The sequence below is a fragment of the Pongo abelii genome, chromosome 7, assembly GCF_028885655.2.
Source record: "Pongo abelii isolate AG06213 chromosome 7, NHGRI_mPonAbe1-v2.0_pri, whole genome shotgun sequence".
Classification (NCBI taxonomy): domain Eukaryota; kingdom Metazoa; phylum Chordata; class Mammalia; order Primates; family Hominidae; genus Pongo; species Pongo abelii.
The window spans coordinates 3,364,662-3,389,767 of record NC_071992.2 but is presented as its reverse complement, the minus strand read 5'-3'; the positions used below and the strand labels follow the sequence as shown (position 1 = coordinate 3,389,767).

The following is a 25,106-nucleotide window of genomic DNA, read 5'->3' as shown; positions in this document are numbered from 1 at the left end:
CAAGATCTCTGAGGAAAGTTCCCTTATTGGGAGGCATCCTCTGGGTCAGTTGTCACCTGATTGCATTGGTTTCTACCCTACAGTAGGTGCCAATATTTGCCTTGACAACCACCTCTAGGATGAAAGAAGCAGGTGGGCACACACAGTTGAGGATGAGCTTGTAGTTTAATATATTTATATGCAGTGACAAAAAATACTCCAAGTTAGGTAACATCTTTATTTTTAATGATAATATATAGATAATATTTGCATAAGGTTTATGTTACAGCAGGAATTATTTGTATGGGTTAGATTGTTTAATTTGTATAGTTCTATGACATAGATGCTAATTTTTTCTACAGATAAGAAAAAATTGCCCCCACTTAAAAACTGACCAAACATGTGAGAGATAAACTTGGTCACATAAACAAATGATGCTCAGTGAACAGATCACACTCAGAACCTCTGCAGTATCTTCATTTCCACCATGCCCCCACCCTCCACCGACAGAAAGGGCCCTGCTGCACTACAGCTGCCAAAGGATGGGAACAATCATATTAACTTGCATTTGTGCATATGATGCTTTGGACGAAGAGGCTTTTCCTTCCTTATTCCTCATAGCCCAGATCAAGTGTAATTTTCATAAGGTGGTCCCTGGGTAACACAGTCACATGTAATTTATTCTACTTTTGAGATCTCATAAATTCCTTAATAACTTTTGATGCCACTTATGAGATTATGTGTCACAATATTTGAGTATTTATCTTATCTCCTAAACCAAAACTAAAGATCTTGGTAGAAAGTTTGCTTGCCCCACTTTTATATAAACAACAGGTCTACTGCTGTATCTTACTATAAGATGAGTTACTCATAAGTAAGATGATTTTCCACTGTGCGGGGATTGACACACCTAATCCTTATATTATTCAAGGTCAACTGTACTTGAATAATACAAGGGTTAGGGGTGTCAACCCCTGCACAGTGGAAAATCTGAGGGTAACTCTTGATGCCCCCAAAACTTAACTACTAATAGCCTACTGTTGACCGAAAGCCTACAGTCAATTAACACATAAATAAACTAGTATCTACATATATTTTGTGCTTTCATGATATACCTAACATTTTACTAATTTTTAAGATATGTCTTGATGACATGGTTCATCTGCATGTGTTTTTAAGTTGTAGCAAATCTCCAAAAAATTGTCAATGTATTTATTGAAAACAATTCATGTATAAATGGATTCAAGTAGTTCAAACCCACATTTTTCAAGAGTCAACTGTAATAAGAACTTCACAATTGCCTACTAACTACTGCATATTGATTAACGTTATGTGAAATAAAATAGTGTCTTCAAGGAAAAAATTTTTTTGGGATCTTAAGATGCTCTGAACTACCTTATACTCCCTCTAATTCTACCTAGTTGCCATTTATCTTAATCTGACTTTGTTGATTTTTCTTGGTATTTCTCTACTCAAGTGAAGCTTTCAAGACTGGCTCAGACCACTTGATTTCTTGGAAATTTGTTGTAATCAGCAGTAATCATGAAACTTGCCACTTTATATATCAAAGACTTAAATCTTCCCAACACTAATTCCTAAATCCCTCTCTCTCTGCATTCTCCCCTGGTGTATCTCAATTAGTATTACTATGAGAATATCACTTCCTCCAGTTCTTACTTTCATCATGATCCAAAATGACTTTAAATAGACTTCTCCAAAAAAAGAAAATGGCAGTGACGCAAGTCTGTTACAGTTCACTTCTGCAGGTGTTTCTCAGGAGTCTATGCAAATTCTATTCATTTTACTGCATCAGTTTCTTATTCTGGTGCCCTCAGCACAAGGCTGCCAGTAACTCTTTTGATGACTACTGTCTTAGAATGTTTGTGCCACTTGCCATAACAGAATACCTGAGACTAGGTAATTTATAAATAACAGAAATTTGTTTCTCAATTCTGGAGGCTGGGAAGTCCAAGATCAAGGTGCTGGCATCTGGAGTGAGCCTTCTTGCTGTGTCATCACGTGGCAGAAGGTAATAAGGTCAGAAAGAGGAGAATCGCCATATCCCCATGTGGTAAAAGACAAGAAGCCCTTTTAATGGCTGTAATACATTAATGAGGGTGGATCCCTCATGACATAAACACCCCGAAAAAGGGGATCAAATTTCCAGCACATGGATTTTGGGTAACACACTCAGACCATACAAATAACCAAAAGTCAAATTGTAACTATTAGATTCTACTGACACTCTCATTATAAACTACTTACACAAACAAGCAAGCCAACAACAACAAAATACTCTTTCGTGGGTCTTTAAAGTTGTAACAGTCTGTAAACATTCAGAACAGTTCATTTAAACATAACCAGTAGAAAATAATACCTAAAGCCTGCAGAAGAAATAAGTTTCATCTAGACAGTTGCACACAAGCAGAAAGTCTTTTTAAAAACAAAAGACAACACTTTGGATTTCAAAGTCGACTTTAAAGTAAACAAATTCTTTAGGTATGTTAGAGGAGTAATTTCATTTGGAAGGATTTTTGCCTTGAAACTGTGCTGCAAACAATTGCCAGTGACACTGATACCATGGAGTTTTTTTTTTTTAAGTATACAAATAACTAGCAAGTTTATTATACAAATGTGGCATTTACCCATCCAGAGACTTTGTTGTTTATCATGAATGGCATTCATATGCTTTTACATCTGCCTTCTTTCCTGTTAATCGAGTTTATTTCTGTCTTTCTCAGAAGGCCTTATTAAAGTAGTATTTCCTGATTGTGTTTCCTAGTCAGTATTTCTGCAGATGTTAATGGTAATATTGTAGAAAAAAAAAGCCCCATATTCCAGTTGGCTTAGATAAATCTGCACAATCCCCATTCTACATAACGTTGTCTGCTACTGGTTGCTAACTATGTGCACTGGATACTCCACACTTACTTTTCCACCCCCTATGACATGTCTACTTCTTAAGTGCTAACTTCTAGTGAATTAGCATCATTTCTCAGTCATTCTCTTCAAAAGGTTAAAACTTGGACCACTTTGTGCCATTACATATGTGATTTTCTCTTCATTCAAAAAGCCTTGGTGGCAGGCGCCTGTAGTCCCAGCTACTGAGGAGACTGAGGCAGGAGAATGGTGTGAACCCGGGTAGTGGAGCTTGCAGTGAGCTGAGATCGGGCCACTGCACTCCAGCCTGGGCAAAAGAGCGAGACTCTGTCTCAAAAAAATAATAAATAAATGAATAAGCTTTTATGCATCTTTCACCAGGCAAAACTCCTCCTGTCCAGGTCAGAGGGTGTGTCTGGCACCTTTCCTCTTTTCCTTAAGCAGAATTTGTTTTCTTCTATATAACATAGGAGAAAAACGTTTCCATGACAATGTTTTTACACCAAAATTATTTCTTTCCCAAAATGGCTTTTCTGTATTTGTCTCCTTCAGTGGTACCATGAATTTTCAAATGAGGATACTGTTTCTTCTTCTGTGGTTGAGTCATGAGTACCTGGGACAGAGGAGAGTGTACTCATTCTTTCATTGCCTAGGCAGGTCTCTGACAGGCTGAGACTTGATTGTGAAGCAGAGAATGGACAGGCCGGCTAATTTGGGTGGGCTCTCAACAGAAAGAGGTGCAATGGGAGGCCCAGGCCACCAAGTTTACGATAAAGAAGAGGGGCACTGTGGCCAGACCCCTGAAACTGAGGGGAAAGTGGAAGGATGTGAAGTTAGTTATGGAGGGCAGATAACATAAACAACTTGGATGTTTATTGTGAATGTTGCATGAAGCCATTGGATGGATTTGAAGAGCTCGATGTGATCTGACCTTTTTCAAGGTTTACTTGAAAGATAACGTGTGAGTCTCAACAGGAACCTGTTACACAATAATCCCAGCAAGAGATGCCAGATGGAAGCTGAGACTACAGGAAGGATGCTAGGTTAGAGCTGACTTGATTGGCAGGAAGTGAAGGTGTCACATAAAATACAGAATGGGGTCAAGATTTTGAACCTGCATGAATAAGGATGCTCTGTTTTACGTGAAAACCACTGGGAATAAAGCAGGTTTGGAAAGAAAATACAGACTTTTTCTCTTGGGGATATTGAGGGATGTATTCAAGAATGATTGACAAGAGTCTTCAATTCATATAACAGGATCATATTAAAGAAAAAGAAATACTGGAAACCCATCAGCATAGAGTTAATTTCAACACATGGGGCAGCAGAAGTTCTGAACCTGGGTCCAGTGAGTTAGGAGGAGAGTGGCGTCCCAGAAGCTAAGAAAGGAAAGCCTTTGAGGAAAGAAGAGAGCATTCAACTGTATTAAAACCTGCTTAGTAAGAGGAAGTCTAAGAATTGGAACCAACCCAAATGTCCAACAATGATAGACTGGATTAAGAAAATGTGGCACATATACACCATGGAATACTATGCAGCCATAAAAAATGATGAGTTCATGTCCTTTGTAGGGACATGGATGAAATTGGAAATCATCATTCTCAGTAAACTATCGCAAGAACAAAAAACCAAACACCGCATATTCTCACTCATAGGTGGGAATTGAACAATGAGAACACATGGACACAGGAAGGGGAACATCACACTTCGGGGACTGTTGTGGGGTGGGGGGAGGGGGGAGGGATAGCATTGGGGGATATACCTAATGCTGGATGACGAGTTAGTGGGTGCAGCGCACCAGCATGGCACATGTATACATATATAACTTACCTGCACATTGCGCACATGTACCATAAAACCTAAAGTATAATAATAATAATAATAAAATTAAAATAAATAAATAAATAAATAAAAGAATTGACCATTGGTTTTTGCATCTGGACGTCACAGTGGCTTTGGTAAGATCTATTTGAGTGGAAGGCTGTGAAGGAAAGCCTGAATAGATGAGATGAAGACAGTCTTGGAAGGGAGGATGGGAAAATGAAAGGTACACCCAATACTTTGAAAAGTTTGTGCTAATGATAACCAGACAAGGGATATGGTGGCTGGGTGACTGTGAAGTCCAGAGATTGATGTTGTTAGTTTGTTTTGTTGGTGGTTTTGGTTGTTTACTTCATTCTTAAGTTTGACCCCTGTAACGCGTATTTTTATTTTGGTGGAAATAAGAGAATTGATGAAGGAGAAAAAAAAGCATAAACTCCAAGAACAAAATCTTTGAGTTGGTGAGAAGATGGAATTCTGAAGTTAATACACTTTTCTTGTGTTAGACAAAGATGAACATGTGCACTGTGCAAATATACTTTGTATAATAATGATTAAGTGAGAATTAATATAAGATAATCCTTACAAAGCCTAATCAAGATGGTTACAGCTAACACACACCTTCTAACCTCATGGTATTGTTTCAGGCTTTCTGTCCTTGTAAGTTTCTTTCAGAGGATATTGTATAAGCTACAATATATAGTAAAAATATACTTAAAGCAAAGAACCATAAGATCATGGTGTTTCTTTATATAAGATAATAGGTATAGCATATAATAATATCAAAATATTCTCCTATTTGGCAAGAGTTTTTTTTTTTTTTTTTTTTTGAGATGGAGTCTCGCTCTGTTGTCCAGGCTTGAATGCAGTGGTGCAATCTCAGCTCGCTGCAACCTCCACCTCCCAGGTTCAAACAATTCTTCTGCCTCAGCCTCCCGAGTAGCTGGGATTACAGGCATGCACCAACACGCCCAGCTAATTTTTTTGTTATTTTTAATTTTATTTTATTTTCAGTAAAGACTGGGTTTCACCATGTTGGTCAGTCTGGTCTCAAACTCCTGACCTCATGATCCACCTGCCTCAGCCTCCCAAAGTGCTGAGATTACAGGTGTGAGCCACCATGCCTGGTGAGTTTTCAACCATTTTTAAAGAAATGACAGGAAATATATGGTTTGAACTGAGGGCACACAGTATATCCTTAGATAGAAGTAGAATGATAACAGCAAGGTATGAGATAATATTATCTGAATTGTGACATCTTTATTTTAATATGTTCTAAAAAGTAAAATAACATATGATAGGTTGTCAATTAATGTTTGTTGAGTTCAATTAAATGACATTGTCTATATTATTTTCTTTCTGAGTCATATTATGCATAAGTCAAATTAATAAGTATATCTCAAGGTTATCAAGGTTAGTTTGAATATTTTAGAGATCCAGAATAGATTTCTTATCTAAACGCAAAGATAATTCAGAAAGTATCCACCTCAGAGGTTTACCAGTAAGCTAAGTGAGATGAAGGAAGTGTTTAGGTACAGAGTTCCATAAAAGTTTTTATAAAAGTGCAGGTATGAGATATCAATGACTAACTCAGCAGATAATGAAAACTAAACTAAAAAAAAAAAAGAAGGATCAGATTTGAGGAATATTGAGGGGAAAAGGATGAGTTGGACTTTATATGTTCAGTGAAAATAATGAACCTAAAATTCCAAGTTAGGAGAACCCTAAAGATGGTGTTAGAAAAAAGTAGAAGTAATTTTTTTTAGAAAGACTAGCATAGTTTTCTAAACGTTTCTTCCCCATGGTAAACTAAGAGTGATCTTCATTGTCCCAATTCTTTGCAATAATGCACATCTTTTAGTTGGCCTTTCAAGATTCTCTCTGAAACTCTTCTTACCATTCCAATGCCTAAGCATATTTCCATAGTTGGCTGGCTGACTGTTTGATACTATTTGACTAAATTGGGCATTACAGACTGGGGAAACAGCAAGAAGGAGGAAACCAAACAAATAGGCACTTACCCACACTTTCTTTCTTCACCCTGACAAAATCATGGACTTGATAATGGACCAAGAGGCTGGTGACAGCCAGAGCTCAATTATACGTATATACTACGGAGATCAGAAGGAGTTGGCTGTAAAGAATATGGCAAACACAGAAGTGAGCTGTCAGTGCTGACATTTTGAATCCTTACTCCCAAAATACAGCAAAATGTCAGACATTTATTTTTTAATTTATATTTAACACTTTCTTCTTGAATGGTTTATAGTAATTTCTAGTACAAAATCTTGTCTACTACTTTTCAATCTCACGTGCTTTACAGATTGAAAATAAACAGAGGAAAATTCCACTGTTCCTCACTGAGGTATATTCTAGAGGTGAAATTGGCTCTGATAAGCTTTCCACAAACACAGCCCTGTGCCTTTGTTTTTATGTTATGCTTCATGCCTTAGTTATCAAAAAACACCTTTGGGAGGGATACAGTAACCAATTTAAGCAATTAGAAACATCAGTAAAATTATTCCACACTCTCAAGCTGACAGTTTTGAAGTGAATTATCTCATTTTAATATGCTATTTGTCTGTTTGTCTTCTAGTTACGTAATAATTGTACACATTTATGGGGTGCATGTGATATTTTGATACATGAGTAGAATGTGTGACAAAATATCAAGATACTTAAGATACCCATCACCTCAAACATTTATTATTTCTTTGTGTTGGGAACATTTCAGATCTTGCCTTTGAGCTATTTTGAAATGTACACTGTATTATTACTCACTATAGTCACCTTACTCTGCTATCAAGTATTAGAACATATTCCTTCTAACTGTACCCTTGTAACCATTGACCAATATCATATTCCCTCCATACACCCCCTTCCCAGCCTCTAGTAACTCTCATTCTTACCTGTCAATTCTTAAAAGAAAAAAAATACTAACTCCCATGTCATTTGTCATAAGACAGTTCGTAGTACAAGAAAAAAAATGCACGTAACAGTTATAAGTGTTTGGGGAAAACACATATATAGGGTTTTGTTTTTTTTTTTTTTTTTTTTTTTTTTTTTTAGTAATAGCACCTTTTTATTCTTGCTATTTAATCTTTGTGTATTTACCCAAATCCTCATGCATTTACTCTGTCTCTGCATGCCTCAGAATATGACCTGGAGCCATGTGATGATCCTGGAGTCCCTGCCTTCAGCCGAAGAATTGGTTTTCACTTTGGTGTGGGAGACTCTCTGACGTTTTCCTGCTTCCCGGGATATCGTTTAGAAGGTGCAACCAAGCTTACCTGCCTGGGTGGGGGCCGCCGTGTGTGGAGTGCACCTCTGCCAAGGTGTGTGGGTAGGTGGCCACACGCTTTCATTTCATTCATCCATGGGGGCAGGGTATAGCCCAGGCAAGAAGCCTAGGGTGGTCGGGGTTGGGTGGGGGGTTGTTGACAAGGAAGGAGAGGGTGAGAGTACAGGCCTCAGTCTGCCAACCAGGGGAGAGGGGAGCTGCCTAACTGCTCTGGGCTTGAATTAGCTCATCTGTAAAGTGAGTCCCTTTCAGCTTTGAAATTTTATGATTGAACAAGAGTGAAACCAAAGCATGTATCAAGCATATTTATGAAGGGAAAAAATATATATATACGGAGAGAGAGAGAGAGAAAATCTGGAGCAAAAGAAAAATTGGAAGATAGAAGCCAAGCTACAATAACACAACCTCTGACAATTGTATTGATTAAAAGCAGCATGTGTCCCTGGGTATAACGATCATGACAATTTTGTTTTTGTTGTCAGTGGTAGCCTTTGACTGGATGATGGTTGCACACTCCTGCTAAGTGGGCATGATAGGCATTTGAATGCTGAATTCACTTTTTCAGTGTGTTCTGGAGGAATCCAAGAGATAATTCCAGAGAGTAACAGGAATTTTTATTTCGGTACTTTGAAATGAAGTACTAGGCTCACATGCAGGAACTGGCTTGTTGATCCAGTGCGGTGACGTTTATTAGCAATCTGGAACTGTGCTACTTTAAGAAGTTTAGCAAAGGGGAATCGTAACTGCTGTCATAGCTTAAATAGGGTGTGTTGTCCACACAGCCAGAGCTCTCGTAGTTAGCTATACGGACAAGGTCTAGTTCCTGCCACCCAGCCATGTTGCTCAGCATATTCTGCGTCTTACAAATTGTTCTTTAAAGTTACAGAAAACTGACTAATGTCATTGTGAAGAAAAAAGGGATGTGAGAGATTGACCAAGGTTCTCCTTAACACCAAGCCTTCTGAATCCATGGGGAGTCCAGAATACGAACCACACTAATTTCACCAGTTAACAAACTGGAGGCAGGTGGGGGAGGTCTGAAGATAAAATTTAATAGTCCATATAAAACACAAACATGTTCACTTAGCATAACTTGTTGAGCATAACTTGTTTTATTTTACCATGGTGCAGAATCTCTTTGATTTTTGGGGTTGCTTAGGAATATTATGTAACTCAAACGATAAGGCTATATTTTTGGATTTTAATGAGCCAGAGATACATAGTCAGAATTTCATTATTAAAAAATTAAACAAATAAACATGAATCAAATCATCTGTGTCTCTTTCCAAAACATGTATCTATATATTTTTACAATCTGCTTTTCTCCTAAAATAATGGTTCTTAAACTGTTTGTGGTTATAATATTTATTTGAGAATGGAAGGCAAATTTTGACTATTATCTCAAGAAAAAAAATACGGTATATTGTAGATGATCATAGGAGTTCCCAGAGTTGGTTGGAGTCTAGAGACTCCTAACAGAGATCGTTTGAAATCTGGACAAAACCCCCAACTCGATGATATCAAAGTGACATCTAGATATGTAACAGTCAGTAGTCTACTGATTGTAATGATTAAGACCCATTAAATGCTACTCTATTTCATCCAGAGTCATTATCTTTACACTGTTTTTCTTGTCATTCAGGTTTTTACTCTGTGGTCTAAAATATGAAAAATAAGTAACTAGAGTTGGAAGAATAGTTACTATTTATTAAACACTGTATGGTAGACTAGGCACTGCTTCAGGCTCCTTCCATGTAATAACATATTTAGTCCCGTGACAATTCTACGAAGTAAATGCTGTGATTGACAGTTCCCTTTTACATCCTTTTACATGTGGAAATATTAAGACAAAAAGACTCTACAAACTTTGCCCAAGGACACAGAGCTAGGAAGACTCGAACCCAGGGAGCCTGCAACTCAGCCTTTAGCCACTGCACTGGACAGGAGGGCCTTGGACAGGCCCTTTTTGTATTTAGCCTTTTGCATTTTGCCTGCAGTTTCCTGATTTTTCCTCCAGCGCCTCTGGTGCATTTGGGTGCTGTCTTCATTTCTCTCTAATTCCCCACACCTGCTTAGCTCCTAGCTCTGAAGGATTCTGGCCACTGCAGAGCTCTCAGTTCAGGCTCCTCCTCCCCACCCTTCTAGCCCCAACTCGCTCCAGAACCCCCCCCATTCCCCCTGATGGTTTCCCCGGCTCCCCAGACCCCACCAACCCCAGGGGCCGCAGCTCCCAGAATGCTCTCTCCAAAGTGAAAACTCCATCGATTTGCCTGATGTAACAGAGCCTGGTCAGTGCTTCCTCTACTAATCAGAGCAATCACTCTCCCTCCACGCTGTCCTGGATCAGAGTCCCTCACTCACTGGCTCTCCAGAGCGCACCCAGCGCTTACCCAGCAGCCTGGTGCAGACAGATGGAGCCCTGTCAGGCCCACAGAGCACCAGAGCTCTTTCTATAAGGTTGGTGCAAAAGTAATTGCAGTTTTTGCCATTACTTTTTTTGTTTTGTTTTGTTTTGAGATGGAGTTTTGTTCTTGTCACCCAGGCTGGAGTGCAGTGGCACGATCTCGGCTCAATGCAACCTCTGCCTCCCAGGTTCAAGCAATTCTCCTGCCTCATCCCTCCCGAGTTGCTGGGACTACAGGCACATGCCACCGCACCCGGCTAATTTTTGTATTTTTAGTAGAGACGGGGTGTCACCGTGTTGACCAGGCTGGTCTCGAACTCCTGACCATGTGATCTACCCGCCTTGGCCTCCCAAAGTGCTGGGATTACAGGCGTGAGCCACAGTGCCCAGCCTCAAGTTGTCCTCATCTCTTTGTCTCCCTCCTCAGACTGATGGCTCCTTTACAGTGGGCTGCCTCATCCCTAAGTTCTGTGTATCCAAAAGAGGAAAATTTCTTTCCTCAGAAGCTTCTCTTTTCATCTCAAAAATTTGATTCATCCATACTTCATGTTTCTTTCCCTAAAATTATAGAAATAAAAATGATTTGCTTGTGGCAAAAAAGAGGCAAATCCATACCAAAGGTTGCAGGTGACACCTAAGGAATGTCGACTGAGTTAGAAGCATGCCGTTTTAACCTCCCTAATAAATGTCTGACCTTAAATGGAATTTCTAGTGAGCATCTGAGCTAAGAACTATTTTTCTATCAAGTCACTTTTAAATGAAAGAGTTGGAAACTTTTTTATTATTTGTGTTTATTCATTTTAGGGTTTTTTTCAACCTGATGATGTATTTAGGATGATAGAAATAGTATCATATATTCCTTGGGTATTCAACCTCAATGCTCAAACCCTCTCTTCTGGCACCTGTTGGCATGTGCATTATACATGTATTGTTCAGGATCTTCTTTTTCACTTGCAAGTTAGAGAGAAAAAGTTGCCCACATTGGCTTAAGTCAAAATGAAAGTTTATTAGTAAGGTGATATAAAGTCCATACCCAGGGACAGCTTCAGGTGAGCTTTGATCAAGGGTTCAACCTCGTCAACAAGAACCTGAGGTCTCAGCATCTCTGTTTTGCCATTCTGGGTAAAGCACTGGGTGGGCTTCCTGATCTCATATCATCACATACAGTGCTGTAGCCCCACATCCTGCAGTTCTGTGGAAACAGCTATGTCAAGATCGCTTATGTGCAAGTCCTGGGTTTCCTCTCATTGGCCCACATTGAGTCCCATGCCTATTCCTGAGCAGTCATTGTGGCCAGGGCAGTCATGACTGGCTTAGTACCTTTAGAATTCCATCTGCACAGCTTTTGAATAATAACAAAAACTGAATATTTTGTGATGTTTTGTGACATTTTGTAGCATTTTGGTCAAAAGAGCAGGAGCAAGGTTAGAGAGTATATATGATGGAGATAAATGTTTGCTATAATTCTGTAACCTAATGTTGCATCTATGACATCATTTCAGAATTATTCAAACAATAAATTTTCTCAGACAGGGTGTTAAAGGGCTGTATATATACATCAGCATAAGCCTTAAATGCATATCTAGTAAGAGAATTTTTTAAAAAATGAATTAAAGTGAGATATATCCTCTTATTGATTACCTGTATTAACTCTATTTTCTTGACAAAGTAGAAAGTCATTGGGCGAAATGAAAAAAGAAAAAAAATCAACACCCTTATCCTCAATTTTTGAATGGATTACAAGTTGTTTCCAAGAGGCATAGCAAAACAAAATATCTTGCCTGTATTTTAATTTATATCTAGTTTAATTTATATCTAGTTTAACACTAAACTCTCTCTCTCTATATGTATATGTATCTATAGATATCTATATCTATAGACATAGATATCTACATATCTATGTCTATAGATTATCTATATCTATAGATAGATATATATAAGATAGATATATAGAGAGAGAGAGTTTAGTGATATATATATCACTAAACTGTATATAATTCTATGTAGTTCTTTAATTTTGGGTTTAAAAAATTGAAACAACGTTCTAAGCTAAAATGTTAGTTTCTGTTGCTTCTTAAAAGCTAATCCAATAATGGCACTAAATTGTAAAAATAAAGGTTTATAGGATAATGAATGGGCTAAAAATAGTACCATTTTGTGAAATTCCTAAATATTCTTTGTGAGTAAATATGGAATTGCATATTTTTATTTATATAGACTTCTATTATGGGCAAGATTTACTTATTTGTTGTGTAGAACACAATGAACTTGCTTTAAAGGAGAAAGGTAGATTTTCTGTTTCTGTTTCTTAGTTGAGCTGTTTTCTTTTTCTGTACTTTTTAAATAAAGCTTCTAAAACATAGAGATCTTCATATTAATAGTTTTCCCAATTTCCCGATGCCCTCAAAAGCCCCACAACAATTTCCACATTTTAATAACCGGAGCCATACACCTTTACTTCCAGCCATTATATTAAGAAACATCTCTTAAATGTGAGGCTTTGTATAGGCTTGACATTATTTAGGTGGACAAGTTGCTTCAGCTGTAGAATTTGAATCCAATTTAACTATTGAATAGGCAGATTGAGAGGTTATATATTTTTACCTACTTTTTAAAATAATCAAATAAATAGTTATTTAATGTCCCCAACAAAAATGACCTTCTCTAATATTGAATATGTATTAATTTATACAGACAGTTTGGTTAATGCTATGGATTTGGGGCTTCCTAGCCTCCACGTCTGTTGCTGAGGCCACTCTGTCTGTGGTACTTTGTTACAGCAGGCCAAGCAGACTGAGACAGCAAATTTCACAGGTAGATGCCTTTGTACAGAAGAATTGACTGAAAAATCAATTAACTCCTTTCTTCTGTGTTAATTTCATTTTAATTAGTTTCATCCAATTGCAAAAATCTAAATGACAATTCAATTATAGTTACCATTTCAGTAGGTTTTTTATAAAACAGCAAGTGATTTGTATTAAGAAACTTTGTATTCATTCATCTTAAATTAATATTAAATAGACTATTGAAAAACTTTTTTAAAATGAAAGATTTAATTCTGCTAATGGTGATTTTCAATGAATGTTTTAAATCAAGCTCAAATAATTTTTGAAATTTTGGTCACTTAACTGCTGTGATTTTCTGAGCAATTCCTCTTTACTTAATGTCAGTGTCTTATTAAATTATGTCCTCTGGGATACTGCCCCAGGGTCTGGAGCACCTCTCTCAGTTTCTTTGACACATCCATTCTTTCATTTGAATATCATGTTGTATCCATTTTTGTATACTAGGAGGCCACCTGCACAGCTGTGGAAATAAGGAAAAGGAAACATTTTGTGATATATGAGCTATTTGGTGGTATCTTGGTCAGAAAGGCAGGGGTAGTGTTAGAGAGCAGATAGGAATGGAGATAAAAAGCTTTTGCAGGAATTCTTCTAATTTAATTTGAAAACAGAATTAAGTCAGAAGACATGCCTCCAAAAGTATACCAATGTTTCTTCAAAGAACATTTTGTAAAACAGTAACCTATCCCATTCAGAAAGTTGCTTCCCTCAGCAGCATCACTTTCCTATCCTGTTGGAATCACAAGGTTATTAAAGTCATAGGCAAGTAGCCCTCATGGATTATTTCCTATCTGCCAATAGGAATAATTGCCAATATTGTGTATTAACAAACGTAGTACAATTATTGCGCCTTCTGATAACAGATTGCCTGGGGTTCAAATCATAGTCTCCCTCTCACACCTGTGTGACTTGAGCATGTTAATTAGTATCATTGTGCCTCAGTTTTCTCATCTGTAACATGGGTTTAGTTTTGTTATATACCCCCATGTGTTTTTGGGGTTTTTTTGTTTTTTTATTTTGTTTTGTTTTGGTTTTGTTTTTGTTTTTTGTGGGGGTTTTTTGGTTTGTTTTTTTTTTTTTTGAGACAGAGTTTCTTTCTTGTTGCCCAGGGTAGAGTGCAATGGCACGATCTTGGCTCACTGCAACCTCCACCTCCTGGGTTCAAGCAAGTCTCCTGCCTCAGCCTCCCAATTAGCTGGGACAACAGGCATGCACCACCATGCAAGGTTAATTTTTGTATTTTTAATAGAGATAGGGTTTCACCATGTTGGTCAGGCTGGTCTTGAACTCCTGACCTCAGGTGATCTGCCCACCTCGCCCTCCCAAAGTGCTGGAATTACAGATGTGAGCCACTGCGCCCAGCCAATGATGTAACAGTAGTAAGAACATGCACTATGTAAGTGACAAATAGACCAAAAACAAAATTTGATAAATTCCTGTACCCCATCGGGCATGGTATTACTACAACTTATTTTTCCTATGATTACTTATTTGAACCTTCAAAGATACTCCTTTTCTATTGAAATTCTAGAATTTGTGCCACAAGTCAATCTTCACAACATCTATACCTTCTGTGTTTTTGTTTAGAGTCTTTAAAATTCAACTGTTTTAGGGCATTCTACTTTTCCAAACGTCCTTTTATCAGGACACGTCCATGCTCCAAGCTCTTTTAGGGACCTCCTGCCATGGTTCGAGGAAGCGCACGCATTCCCTGCAACCTGGTTCAGGCTGTGTTTGCAATCCCATCTCCCATAGTTCCTTCATGTGATGCTCCGCTTCAGTCGTGTTGATAAAGTCATAAAAACATCCTATTTGTCTTGCACCTGAGACTGTGCCCAGGTCCTGGCATTCCTTCCCCACCCGTGTTTCTCAGCAGGCCTTTGGAGATACCAACATGGCTACGGTGTCCAGTGGAGTCCTGAAGCACTAGGCCCTCAGGATACGATGGCTAATCATGTTCAGTATTTAAAGTATCGTATTTTCTTATTGACTTCCACATAAATCAGAAAAAAAGGGTGACACAGCAACAACAAAACTATCCTACGTTCAATAGAATGGTATTAACTCAAACACAAATAATGGCTTAAAACAGAGAAAAGATGTAAAACTCATAATTTAAATTTTAAAAAATGTGATTATCTGTTAATCGTCTTTAAAATCTTTGAAGAATATAGGTACTAAAATATAAATAGTGAGTGCACATTGTATGCATATTATGCATGTATATATAATATGAAATATATTTAATACATATGAAATATATTTAATACATATTAAATATATATTTGATTTTTATTTCTATATATAATTATTCATATATAATTTAATGTATATATAGTAAAATAATTTTTCTAATTAACAAGCCAAGTTTGTATACTTTCTTTTCTTTTTTTTTTTGAAACAGAGTCTCACACTCTGTCACCCAGGCTGGAGTGTAGTTGGGTGATCTCAGCTCACTGTTACCTCTGCTTCCTGGGTTCAAGCAGCCTCCAAAGTAGCTGGGATTACATGCATGTGCCACCACGCCCAGCTAATTTATGTATTTTTAGTAGAGACAGGATTTCACCATGTTGGCCAGGCTGGTCTTCAACTCCTGACCTCAGGTGATCCACCTGCCTCAGCCCCGAAAAGTGCTGAGATTACAGGCATGAGCCACCGCGCCTGGCCAAGTTTGTATACTTTCATAGCAATGTAATACTCTAGGGGAAAATGCCATGTGAAAGACTATCTTTTGAATCCTGTGCCACACTACCCTAGAGTAATGAAATCCTACCTTTGCACATTTAAGTGTTTTGGTCATGTATATTCAGGTTCAGTTATAGCTATATATTGAATAAATGAGCTATTATTACATATTTACTTAGAAATCTTAATTGCATCTCAGATTATGAGAGATACTTATTCAGATACTACTAGAAGACTTTAGTTTCAAGCTGCGAATGTAAAGTGAGATTTGGGAAGTGCTAGAAGGCTGGTGAGTTGCTTCTGCCTTGATTTTTTCTAAAAGGCAAAGCAGCAGCATTGTCTGTCTATACAGGGTCACCAATTACAATGGGATTGTTAATTTTGCACAGTTATTATTCTCGCATAGTGAGGACTTGAACTTAGTTACTACCATTTATTATATATCTCCTTTTTAAAAAAAAAAAATCCCAGAATCCAAAGGCTAATAAAACACTTTACGTGTTTATTTCTTTTGGTTTAGATTTTTTTTTTCTTTGCATGGATACAAATGCTAAATTCTTCTTTCTTGTCCCACCTTTTTTATGTATTATGAGAATAGATTATATAGTTAATGTCCTAAATGCTAATATAATAACAAATATCAACTGCGATTAATCGGTGACCTATTTAGAATAAAAGTCCTTAAAAACACACTTTTTTCTTGAACATTTAAACTTGTGTTACTCCAGTTTTATTATTAATTATGAACAGTAGTGCAAATTATTAATTTTAAAGTGCATGTAAGTGTTATTTAGGATATTTTTTAAAAGTGCTATTCCCTTTCTGAGCACTTCACAGTTGATATCACATCAATAATTAATCCGTACTAGTTGTGTGACCTTGGGAAAGACATTTGGTTTGTAAACTATTCTATGCTTCAGTTTCCTCACCTGTAAATGGGGTTTATTGACATGCCACGAAGGTTATTGTAGGTATTATAACACACGCATACACATATATAATATATATGTTATATATAATAATAATATATATTAAATATATATTATAAATATATTTATATCTAGATATAAATATATTTATATGTAGATATAATATATCTAGATATTCATAGATATATTATATCTAGATATATTATATCTATTTTATAGCTATAAATATATAAAATATTTATATATTATAGATATATACACCTACTCATGAGTATATATACATATGTATTTCTCTTTTAAAATGATTTTTAAAGTATTATAGTTATACAAATACATAATTATAATTATATAATTATATTACTGTAATTTCTCAAAATGATTATAAATTCCCAATGGCATCTTTGAGTCACCAATTGCCTGCACTTCTCCCTCAACACTTGCACCCCGAGACCCACATCCAAAGCTTGCCTTTCTGTCTTTATTTAAGGAGGATGAGAGAGAAGTGAACCCAGGTTGTCAAGCGTTTTCCTCTCTGACTTTCTCCCCACACCCTTCCACATGGAAGCATTCTGAGATTCAATGTGCACGAATCACTGGGGGGCAATCATGGATGTCTAGCAACTTCCTGCTGGCAAGTGGATTAGGATATCGTGGCCAGTGATATAGCTGATTGTGTTCATTGTCAAAGAGGGAAGGAGGGTGTGAAAGAATCAGTATTGTGGCAGTGGGCTTGCAGAAGTCATCTGCAAAATTCTGCAATACCTTGAGCAACCCACTGGAAAAGGAACACTGTGCATCCTTCTCTCCCGCTCTCAGTACATACCTGGCATCTAACTGATGTCAGCTCGGTTTCCAACCTGACAATTATTCCTCAAACAAATAGGCGTTCTGTGGGATGTTTACATCAGTGTGCTGGGCACATGGTATAGTCTGTAAAATTGTTGGTGCAAACTCCTGTGGAGCTCTCTTGGCACACACAAACCTCTGTGTGTGTGTGCACCCGTATATGTAGCCACTTTATTTTTCTGTGATCGTATTGGACTTAGAATTTTGGAGCTGAAAGCATTCTTGACCTAAACTGTTCACTTTCACAGTGAAACAGGTGCTGAAAGGTTAAGTGACTTTCTCCAGTTGACAGAAAGTAGAGAGTTGTATGTATTTTCACTTTGACCTTAATAAGAGGAATTTTGTTTGATACAAATTTAGATCTAGAAGTCAATTATCCTCTTCCATCATTGGGAAAGAGGGAGAAGCAGATAATTACTGCCATTGAATGTTCTTCCATCCTAAGACATAATGCTAAGGCATTCAGGGCTGTGACATCCTGAAGATTACTCAGTGGTTTGGTCTGTCGTTAGATTTCCCTTTGAATGTGTCCCAGTTGATGCCATAGATGTCAATGAAGGAAAATGCAGAGAAACCATGGCAGAATGGTAGCGTGGGAACTGGTGGGGACATTTCATGAGGCAGGAATGAGGTGGGTGGGAGAGGTGCTGTGACAACCTGACGACACAGCTAGTGAGCCATGGTGCTGGAGCACCTCTGTTTTATTCTAGAACTCTCTATATGATAGCATGCTGCTACCACATAGTCAGAAGTCATTCTGTTAATAAGACAATTTTGAAAATGAGCTAGGTGGGGTATCTTTTTTTGTCCAGTTGGTAAAACAATAAAAAAATCACTGATCTATTTTAAAATAACATATTATTAACAGACATACATTGATAGAAGAGAGGAGGCTATCATGATTTTAAAGTTTTTAATCTGTTAAAAACAGTAATTCCACTTTTGAATCCTCTTTCTCTAATGTCCTATTTATTTTAGCCGAATGTGGAGCAAGTGTCAAAGGAAATGAAGGAACATTACTGTCTCCAAATTTTCCATCCAATTATGATAATAACCATGAGTGTATCTATAAAATAGAAACAGAAGCCGGCAAGGGTATCCACCTTAGAGCACGAAGCTTCCAGCTGTTTGAAGGAGATACTCTAAAGGTAAAAAGAATCTTCTCCAACATGATGACTCCAACTTTTCTTCTCAAAAAATATATTGTCTATCTATTTTTCTACATACAGATATATGCACATATTAATATATCTTTTTATATATGATTTATTTATATTTCTTTACACAATGAGTTTGAGAAGGTGTAATGTCACTTTGCTTAGAACACGGTATGTGGACTTTGAAATAACTTTGTGGATAAACCTAGATCTAACATTTATCAGTCCAGCACCTTGTGAAAGTCATTTAACACTTTTGATCTTCAGCTTCCTTATGTGTGACAAAATGCAATTGTACCTGCCTTTTTGGACTGTCTTGAGGATTTAATACAATAATATAAGTGGATGTTCCTAGCATTGTGTCTAGCACATAGTTGTAATTATTAAAACTTGCAGGGTCCCCAAACCAACCCTTTCTGTAGTTAATCTTGATTTTTAAATGTGGTCATACTGTGGAAAGCTGGAAAAGTTCTGAAGTGATAATGGAGGTAAATCCAGCCGCAGTGGTCAGATCACAGATAGGGCTACAGGACAAGACAGAATCTCAATATTGATTGCAGGAGTACCCAGGTCCTGCCTTGATTGACAAAATCCCAGCTCCAACTAGAAATGCCCCTTAACTCCTAAGACTTCTGATACAATTTTCACCTCTCCTGTAAGTGTTTCAAGAAATTGGGAACTTCCATGGTCTAGGGGCTGGAGAATGGGCAACCTAGCCTCAAGGCACTGAAAAGGAAAAGCTTTAAGCAACAAGGCTAATGCCATAATACTGCCTTGTCCGACCCGCAGCCCACAGGCCACATGCGGCCCAGCACAGCTTTGATCGTGGCCCAACACAAATTCGTAAACATATTTAAAACATTATGAGATGTTTTGTGATTTTTTTAAGCTCATCAGCTATCTTTAGTGTTAGGGCATTTTATGTGTGCCCCAAGACAATTCTTTCAACATGGCGGAGGGAAGCCAAAATATTGGACACCCCTGCTATAAATCATCCGTCCAATCACCTGCTTACTTCAGCAAGGTGAGCAATTTAGTTGGACAGAAGCCTGGTTTCTGGCAAGAAGGGAACACGTGGCTCTTTTTAGTCCCTTTTTAAAATTCTAGGGTTTTTCAATTAATTTACATCTACCTAGATGCACGTAATGATGCATTTTAGATTCAGTACTGTCAACTCACTTTGAACTATGAGCATTGTAAGAGAATATGCAGAAAGCCAACTAAAAGGGAAAACACTGTTTGTCCTCCCTTTACAGAATGGCTGGAATGGAGCCCCCGCCAGGCTCCACTTGACCTCATTAGAAGTTATGTGCACAGGTCAGGAGAAGCTTTCAGATTAAAGGGCCTTACTTCCTCCTAAGGCTGCGTTTGACTGTATTTCAATGTCATAATTTAGTAGAGTGGTTTTATTCTAGTTGTTCTTTCATTTTAATAGTCTTTTGAAAGCTCACGCTGGCAGTATGAGGGACTGTAATTAAGAAGTGGTTTTTAGGCAGGAAACTAGCACATTCTTACTAATCTAAAAGAAAAAATAGTTACATCGCAAGTAGGCATTTTCTGAATTTTTTAATAACTTCAAATTTAAAAGTCAGTAAGCCTTTAAGGCAAACTTTTAAATAACTCTTAACTATACTTTAGTGCAGGTGAGTGATTAGAGATACTGCATAAAATATACAAGGATAAATATTATTGGAATGGAAGGAAGGAAATTATGTTCATTTGTGATTGCATGCTGTTTAAAGTTGATTATAACAAAAAGTTTTTTTTAAAAAAAAAGTGCTTCTCACATTTAATTACAGAGAAGCTGTCAATCATATAAAATACCTACACATTTTGCAGGCATATATTTTGTTAAATATGCTAACAAATATCTCTGTTAAAAATGTTTATAGTAAAATTATCTTAATTTTTGAGCCTAATGCTGTTCACATTGATCCTTTGCAAATACTGAGATGTAATAATAAAGACTAAAATTTTATATACATGCACCCCCTGCACACATAAATAAACATGATGTTTTCTTGCTTCATGTGGAAAAATCATGTGAGAGATATCGAGCTCTCAGAAACATGTCATGAAAAGAATATAGAATGGAAAACGCAATTAATTTTGGAAATTAATCTGCAGGGTATAGTTTCTGTAAAACTGGGAAAGATTTACCCAGAACTTTCAGTATTGTCACACTAGCATTCTGTGTGATGTTTTCTAATCTGTGATCATCTGCTAACCCAGCAACATCCCTTAGAGTATATGGCATTGATTAAATGCCAAACTCTGAGGAGGGTTTGTAGTGCAAATACTTACAGACTTGTATTAAACATATGAATCCCGAAGGCTTTCTCTAATAACTGAAAAGAACCCTTTGAATCTAGCTACTTATAGGTGAAAAAATATAACTAGGAAATGTTGTACAGAACAGGTGTAGCCTGTTCCTCATCCAATTGGAATCAGAAATCAAGTCTTCTGACTTCCACTCCTATCTGGGTTTTTATTTGTGATCAAAACCCAGATTTTGACTTTAGAGAACTGACAGGGGAGTGTTCCATGTTAATCAATGACATACCCATTCTCTGGGGTATCGGTGGTTGAACCTAGTGCTAATTGCTGATGATGTGGATAAAGAAGGCAGAATTGCTGTTCTGAAGAATCTTACGATTCAGCTTTTGAGCTGTTCATTTTTAGTGGTTCTAACCATGAAGCCACTGGGAGCAAGGTGCAATCTCTCAGGGATCCACGGTGCGCTTGGTCAAGTCCTCATAAGGACATGAGGAAGCCACGATTCAGGAGAGCAGATAAGCGCACAGTGTGTCAGGACCCAGCAGGGGCTTCACTGAGTGTCTAGTTCTTTTGTGTTTCCCCATCTTTATGGATTTCTGTGAATTACAGACAATTCCATGGTATACGGGGTAGCCCAAGGCCTTCCCAGGGAGACCTGCCCATTTTCTCTTTGACCCAGATTCCTCTGGACTTAAAACCACTTAGTCTCTGGATGTCAGACCCCGGCTCGTCTAATAAAAACATGGAATAAATCAAATAATGGTTTTTACACAGTGACCTGGGTCAATAGTCTTTTAGTAAGGAGATTAGGGAGTATCTGATTCTACCCCACTAGCACGTCCATATTTAATTGTAATGAAATAACTACCCACAAAATTATCTTTTCTAAATGTATTTTCTCCTTTTCTGAGTATGTATATCTGTGTACATCCCTGGGTTTATATATTGATTGAAAGACAATGAAAGAAAAATTAATCTGTATAAAGAGGAAAGAAGTGGGGAAAATAAACAAACACGGAAGAGCCTACTAAGACTCTGTTTAATTTTATTTAGTTAGGGTACCATTTTTCTATTAAGACAAACTGAACATTTTCCAATATAATGTAATAAATGTTTATTTTTACGGCCCCCTGCTAGTGAGGGAGGCAGGTGGATTAGCCATGCCCACCTAGTGCTCTATTGTTATTGGGAGCAGGGACTCCTGCATTGACTTTTTTATTTTACTTTATTTTATTTTATTTTAAGCTCTGGGATACATGTGCAGAAAGTGCAGGTTTGTTACATAGGTACACATGTGCCATGGTGATTTGCTGCACCCATCAACCCATCATCTAGGTTTTAAGCCCCGCATGCATTAGTTATTTGTCCTACTAGAAAGTCAGTGCTGTTTCTGTTACCTGAGCCTCCTGGCATTGGCAGAAAGTGTGTGGGTCCTAAAACACTTTTACCCGATCCTCATTCAGAATATGACAGTGACACCGACCCACTGCTCCCCACCGTGTGACCTGTCTCCCCAAAAGTTGGGAACTCATGACTGAACCTTCCCTCTCATGGCTGGTCAAAACCAAGCCATGTCTTCTTTATCTTCCATATACTTAGTACATCTACTCTCGTTTTACAACTACTTGGGAAGATAATGCCACATACAGAGCATTTTAAGCAACATCACACTTCTGTATTACTATTGCATGATGAGATACTTCTGTTATTAGAAATTCAAGATGAAAGCCACCTCAGGCTTGCAGACTACACAATGTGACAAGATTCTGGCACACCATGTTGTCCTTTAGTGCATTCAGACAGAAGGGAATAGAAGGGAAGGGTATGTTCTTTGACTTAGTTGAGAGTTCAGAGGAGACATTCAAGACTAAAATATTATAAATCCTTTCCACTTTTATAACTGAACTATGAGAAAAGGAATAAAAAGGTAGATAATGAAACCTGGAAATATAAAGAAATATTTATTTAATTTTAAATGAACACAGAAAGAGCTCTTAAAGTAATGAATATAAAATGATCTGAACAAGAATGGAATCTTTTGCCTCCAGTGTTAATGGTAAAGATAAAACTTAACAAATATGATTTAGCACTAAGTCCTTCATTTATCTTTCTATACACTATATGCCATTTTAAAGTATTGTATAAAACTGCATCTTTGAAGATTTGGATTTCTTATTAACATTGCTAACATAAGAATCCAATTAGGGCATAGAGGGACTCATGCTGTGAATTTTCAACAGGTATACGATGGAAAAGACAGTTCCTCACGTCCACTGGGCACCTTCACTAAAAATGAACTTCTGGGGCTGATCCTAAACAGCACATCCAATCACCTGTGGCTAGAGTTCAACACCAATGGATCTGACACCAACCAAGGTTTTCAACTCACCTATACCAGTAAGTAACATATGACTTAATCACATTCTTTTTTTATTTTTTCAGGACACATCTGATACTTGGCTTATATTAAGTTTTAAATATTGATTTTTTTTCTGGCTGCCTACTGTGTTTTGGATTGCAGTTTAATTCTGTACTCTGTTGACTCGCTTGTATATTCAGACACGTTACTAGTAGCTTGAAATTTATCTATTTGGAAATATTAATTTTAATAACAAAATAGTTGGACCTGAAAAGGAAACATCTTAAAACATTTTAGATCTGATGGGCTTAAATATACTGATTGGGGTATACTATACATTGATAAGAATTCATGTGCTTATATATGAAGGATTTAGAAGAGATGTTAGATATAACCAGAGGTAATAGACTTTGAATGACACACACACACATATATATATTTATACATTTAATCATATATATGTATAAGCACACACACATAACAACTACATAATATGTAGTAAACAATTTTCTTTTCACCACTAATTTTTGAGACGAGAGAACGAAGAGGAATACTTTGAATACTTGCCGAAGATAACAGTTTTAAGAGTTGGTGGAGCCAGGATTGAACCTGTAGCTCCCAGTTTTCAGTGTTTCCCATCGTTTCTATGAACAAATTAATGCGGAATATGTTTTTAAAGATGTAAATGAAGAAGCCAAAAGAACAGGGAAATAAAAGAGATGCTGTGTTTCAAAAGTAGGAATTTGCAATATGATAACTGCCATTTTCAGCATTTTTAGTTCTGAAGTAAAAGAAAAAGCTATTTGGTGTGGATAAGTAATTAAAATTAACTAATTAATTAAAATGTTTAAAGTATATAAAATTGTCAAATCCTTCACTCATCTGATAAATGTAAAAACTATATGATAATGAACAGCATGACATCAGAAATTTAAAAGTTTGGGTTTTTGAGCATAAAAGTATGTTAGTGATGGATACCTTTATTTGATGGATGGGCAAAAAAGGTCCTGGAAAAGATAATAATCATCCCACAGACCCAGAGCTAATCCAGGTGCCTAAGAGGAAGATTAATCACCTCAAATCCCTCTTAGGAGGAAAAATCACAAGTGAAGAATTGTAAGACTTTGGGCAAAAAAATAGAATAAGTGTGGCTGAAATAATGACGAAACCAGTTTTTCGCTTTTGTGATAATACCATTGAAAAGACTGAGTAAATAGAAAGCCTATGAATTAATATTTATGCACAGTGAACTGATAACAATTGATGTTACAAGATCAACCTATAATTATAAAATTTTTACTAGAATTTTACTTTCCAGGATTTTGCTCTCAGAAATGTCCCAAAGAGCTCTTGTAAAACCATTTTGCTTGCAGGTGGAATGAATGCTATTGTGATTGTTTTTTCCACTTCTCATCCCTGTCGAGATGTTCAATGTATTTTGTTTTCTTACTTGGATGTCTTCATCCCCGCTTCCTTGCCACTACACTAGTCTTAGAGGAACACAGATACTTGAGAAGAAACACTGTTTGAAAAGCCTGTGGGTAAATTAAATTTTGTCTAATTACGGGGAAGTTCCGTGCACACCTACGTTGTTCTTCCAACTCTCTTGCCACTGAACGCATTTT

General features: G+C 37.1%; 1 protein-coding gene across 1 annotated transcript in view; it reads left to right on the top strand.

Annotated features, from left to right (window-relative positions):
• Positions 1 to 25,106, top strand: part of CSMD1 (CUB and Sushi multiple domains 1) — a 2,063,616-nt gene that overhangs the window by 1,635,172 nt on the left and 403,338 nt on the right. Inside the window, exons 21-23 of the mRNA XM_024251429.3 lie at positions 7,835 to 8,023; positions 18,667 to 18,836; positions 23,363 to 23,519. Coding sequence (XP_024107197.3) covers positions 7,835 to 8,023; positions 18,667 to 18,836; positions 23,363 to 23,519 — 516 coding nt within the window. The remainder of the gene's footprint in view (positions 1 to 7,834; positions 8,024 to 18,666; positions 18,837 to 23,362; positions 23,520 to 25,106) is intronic.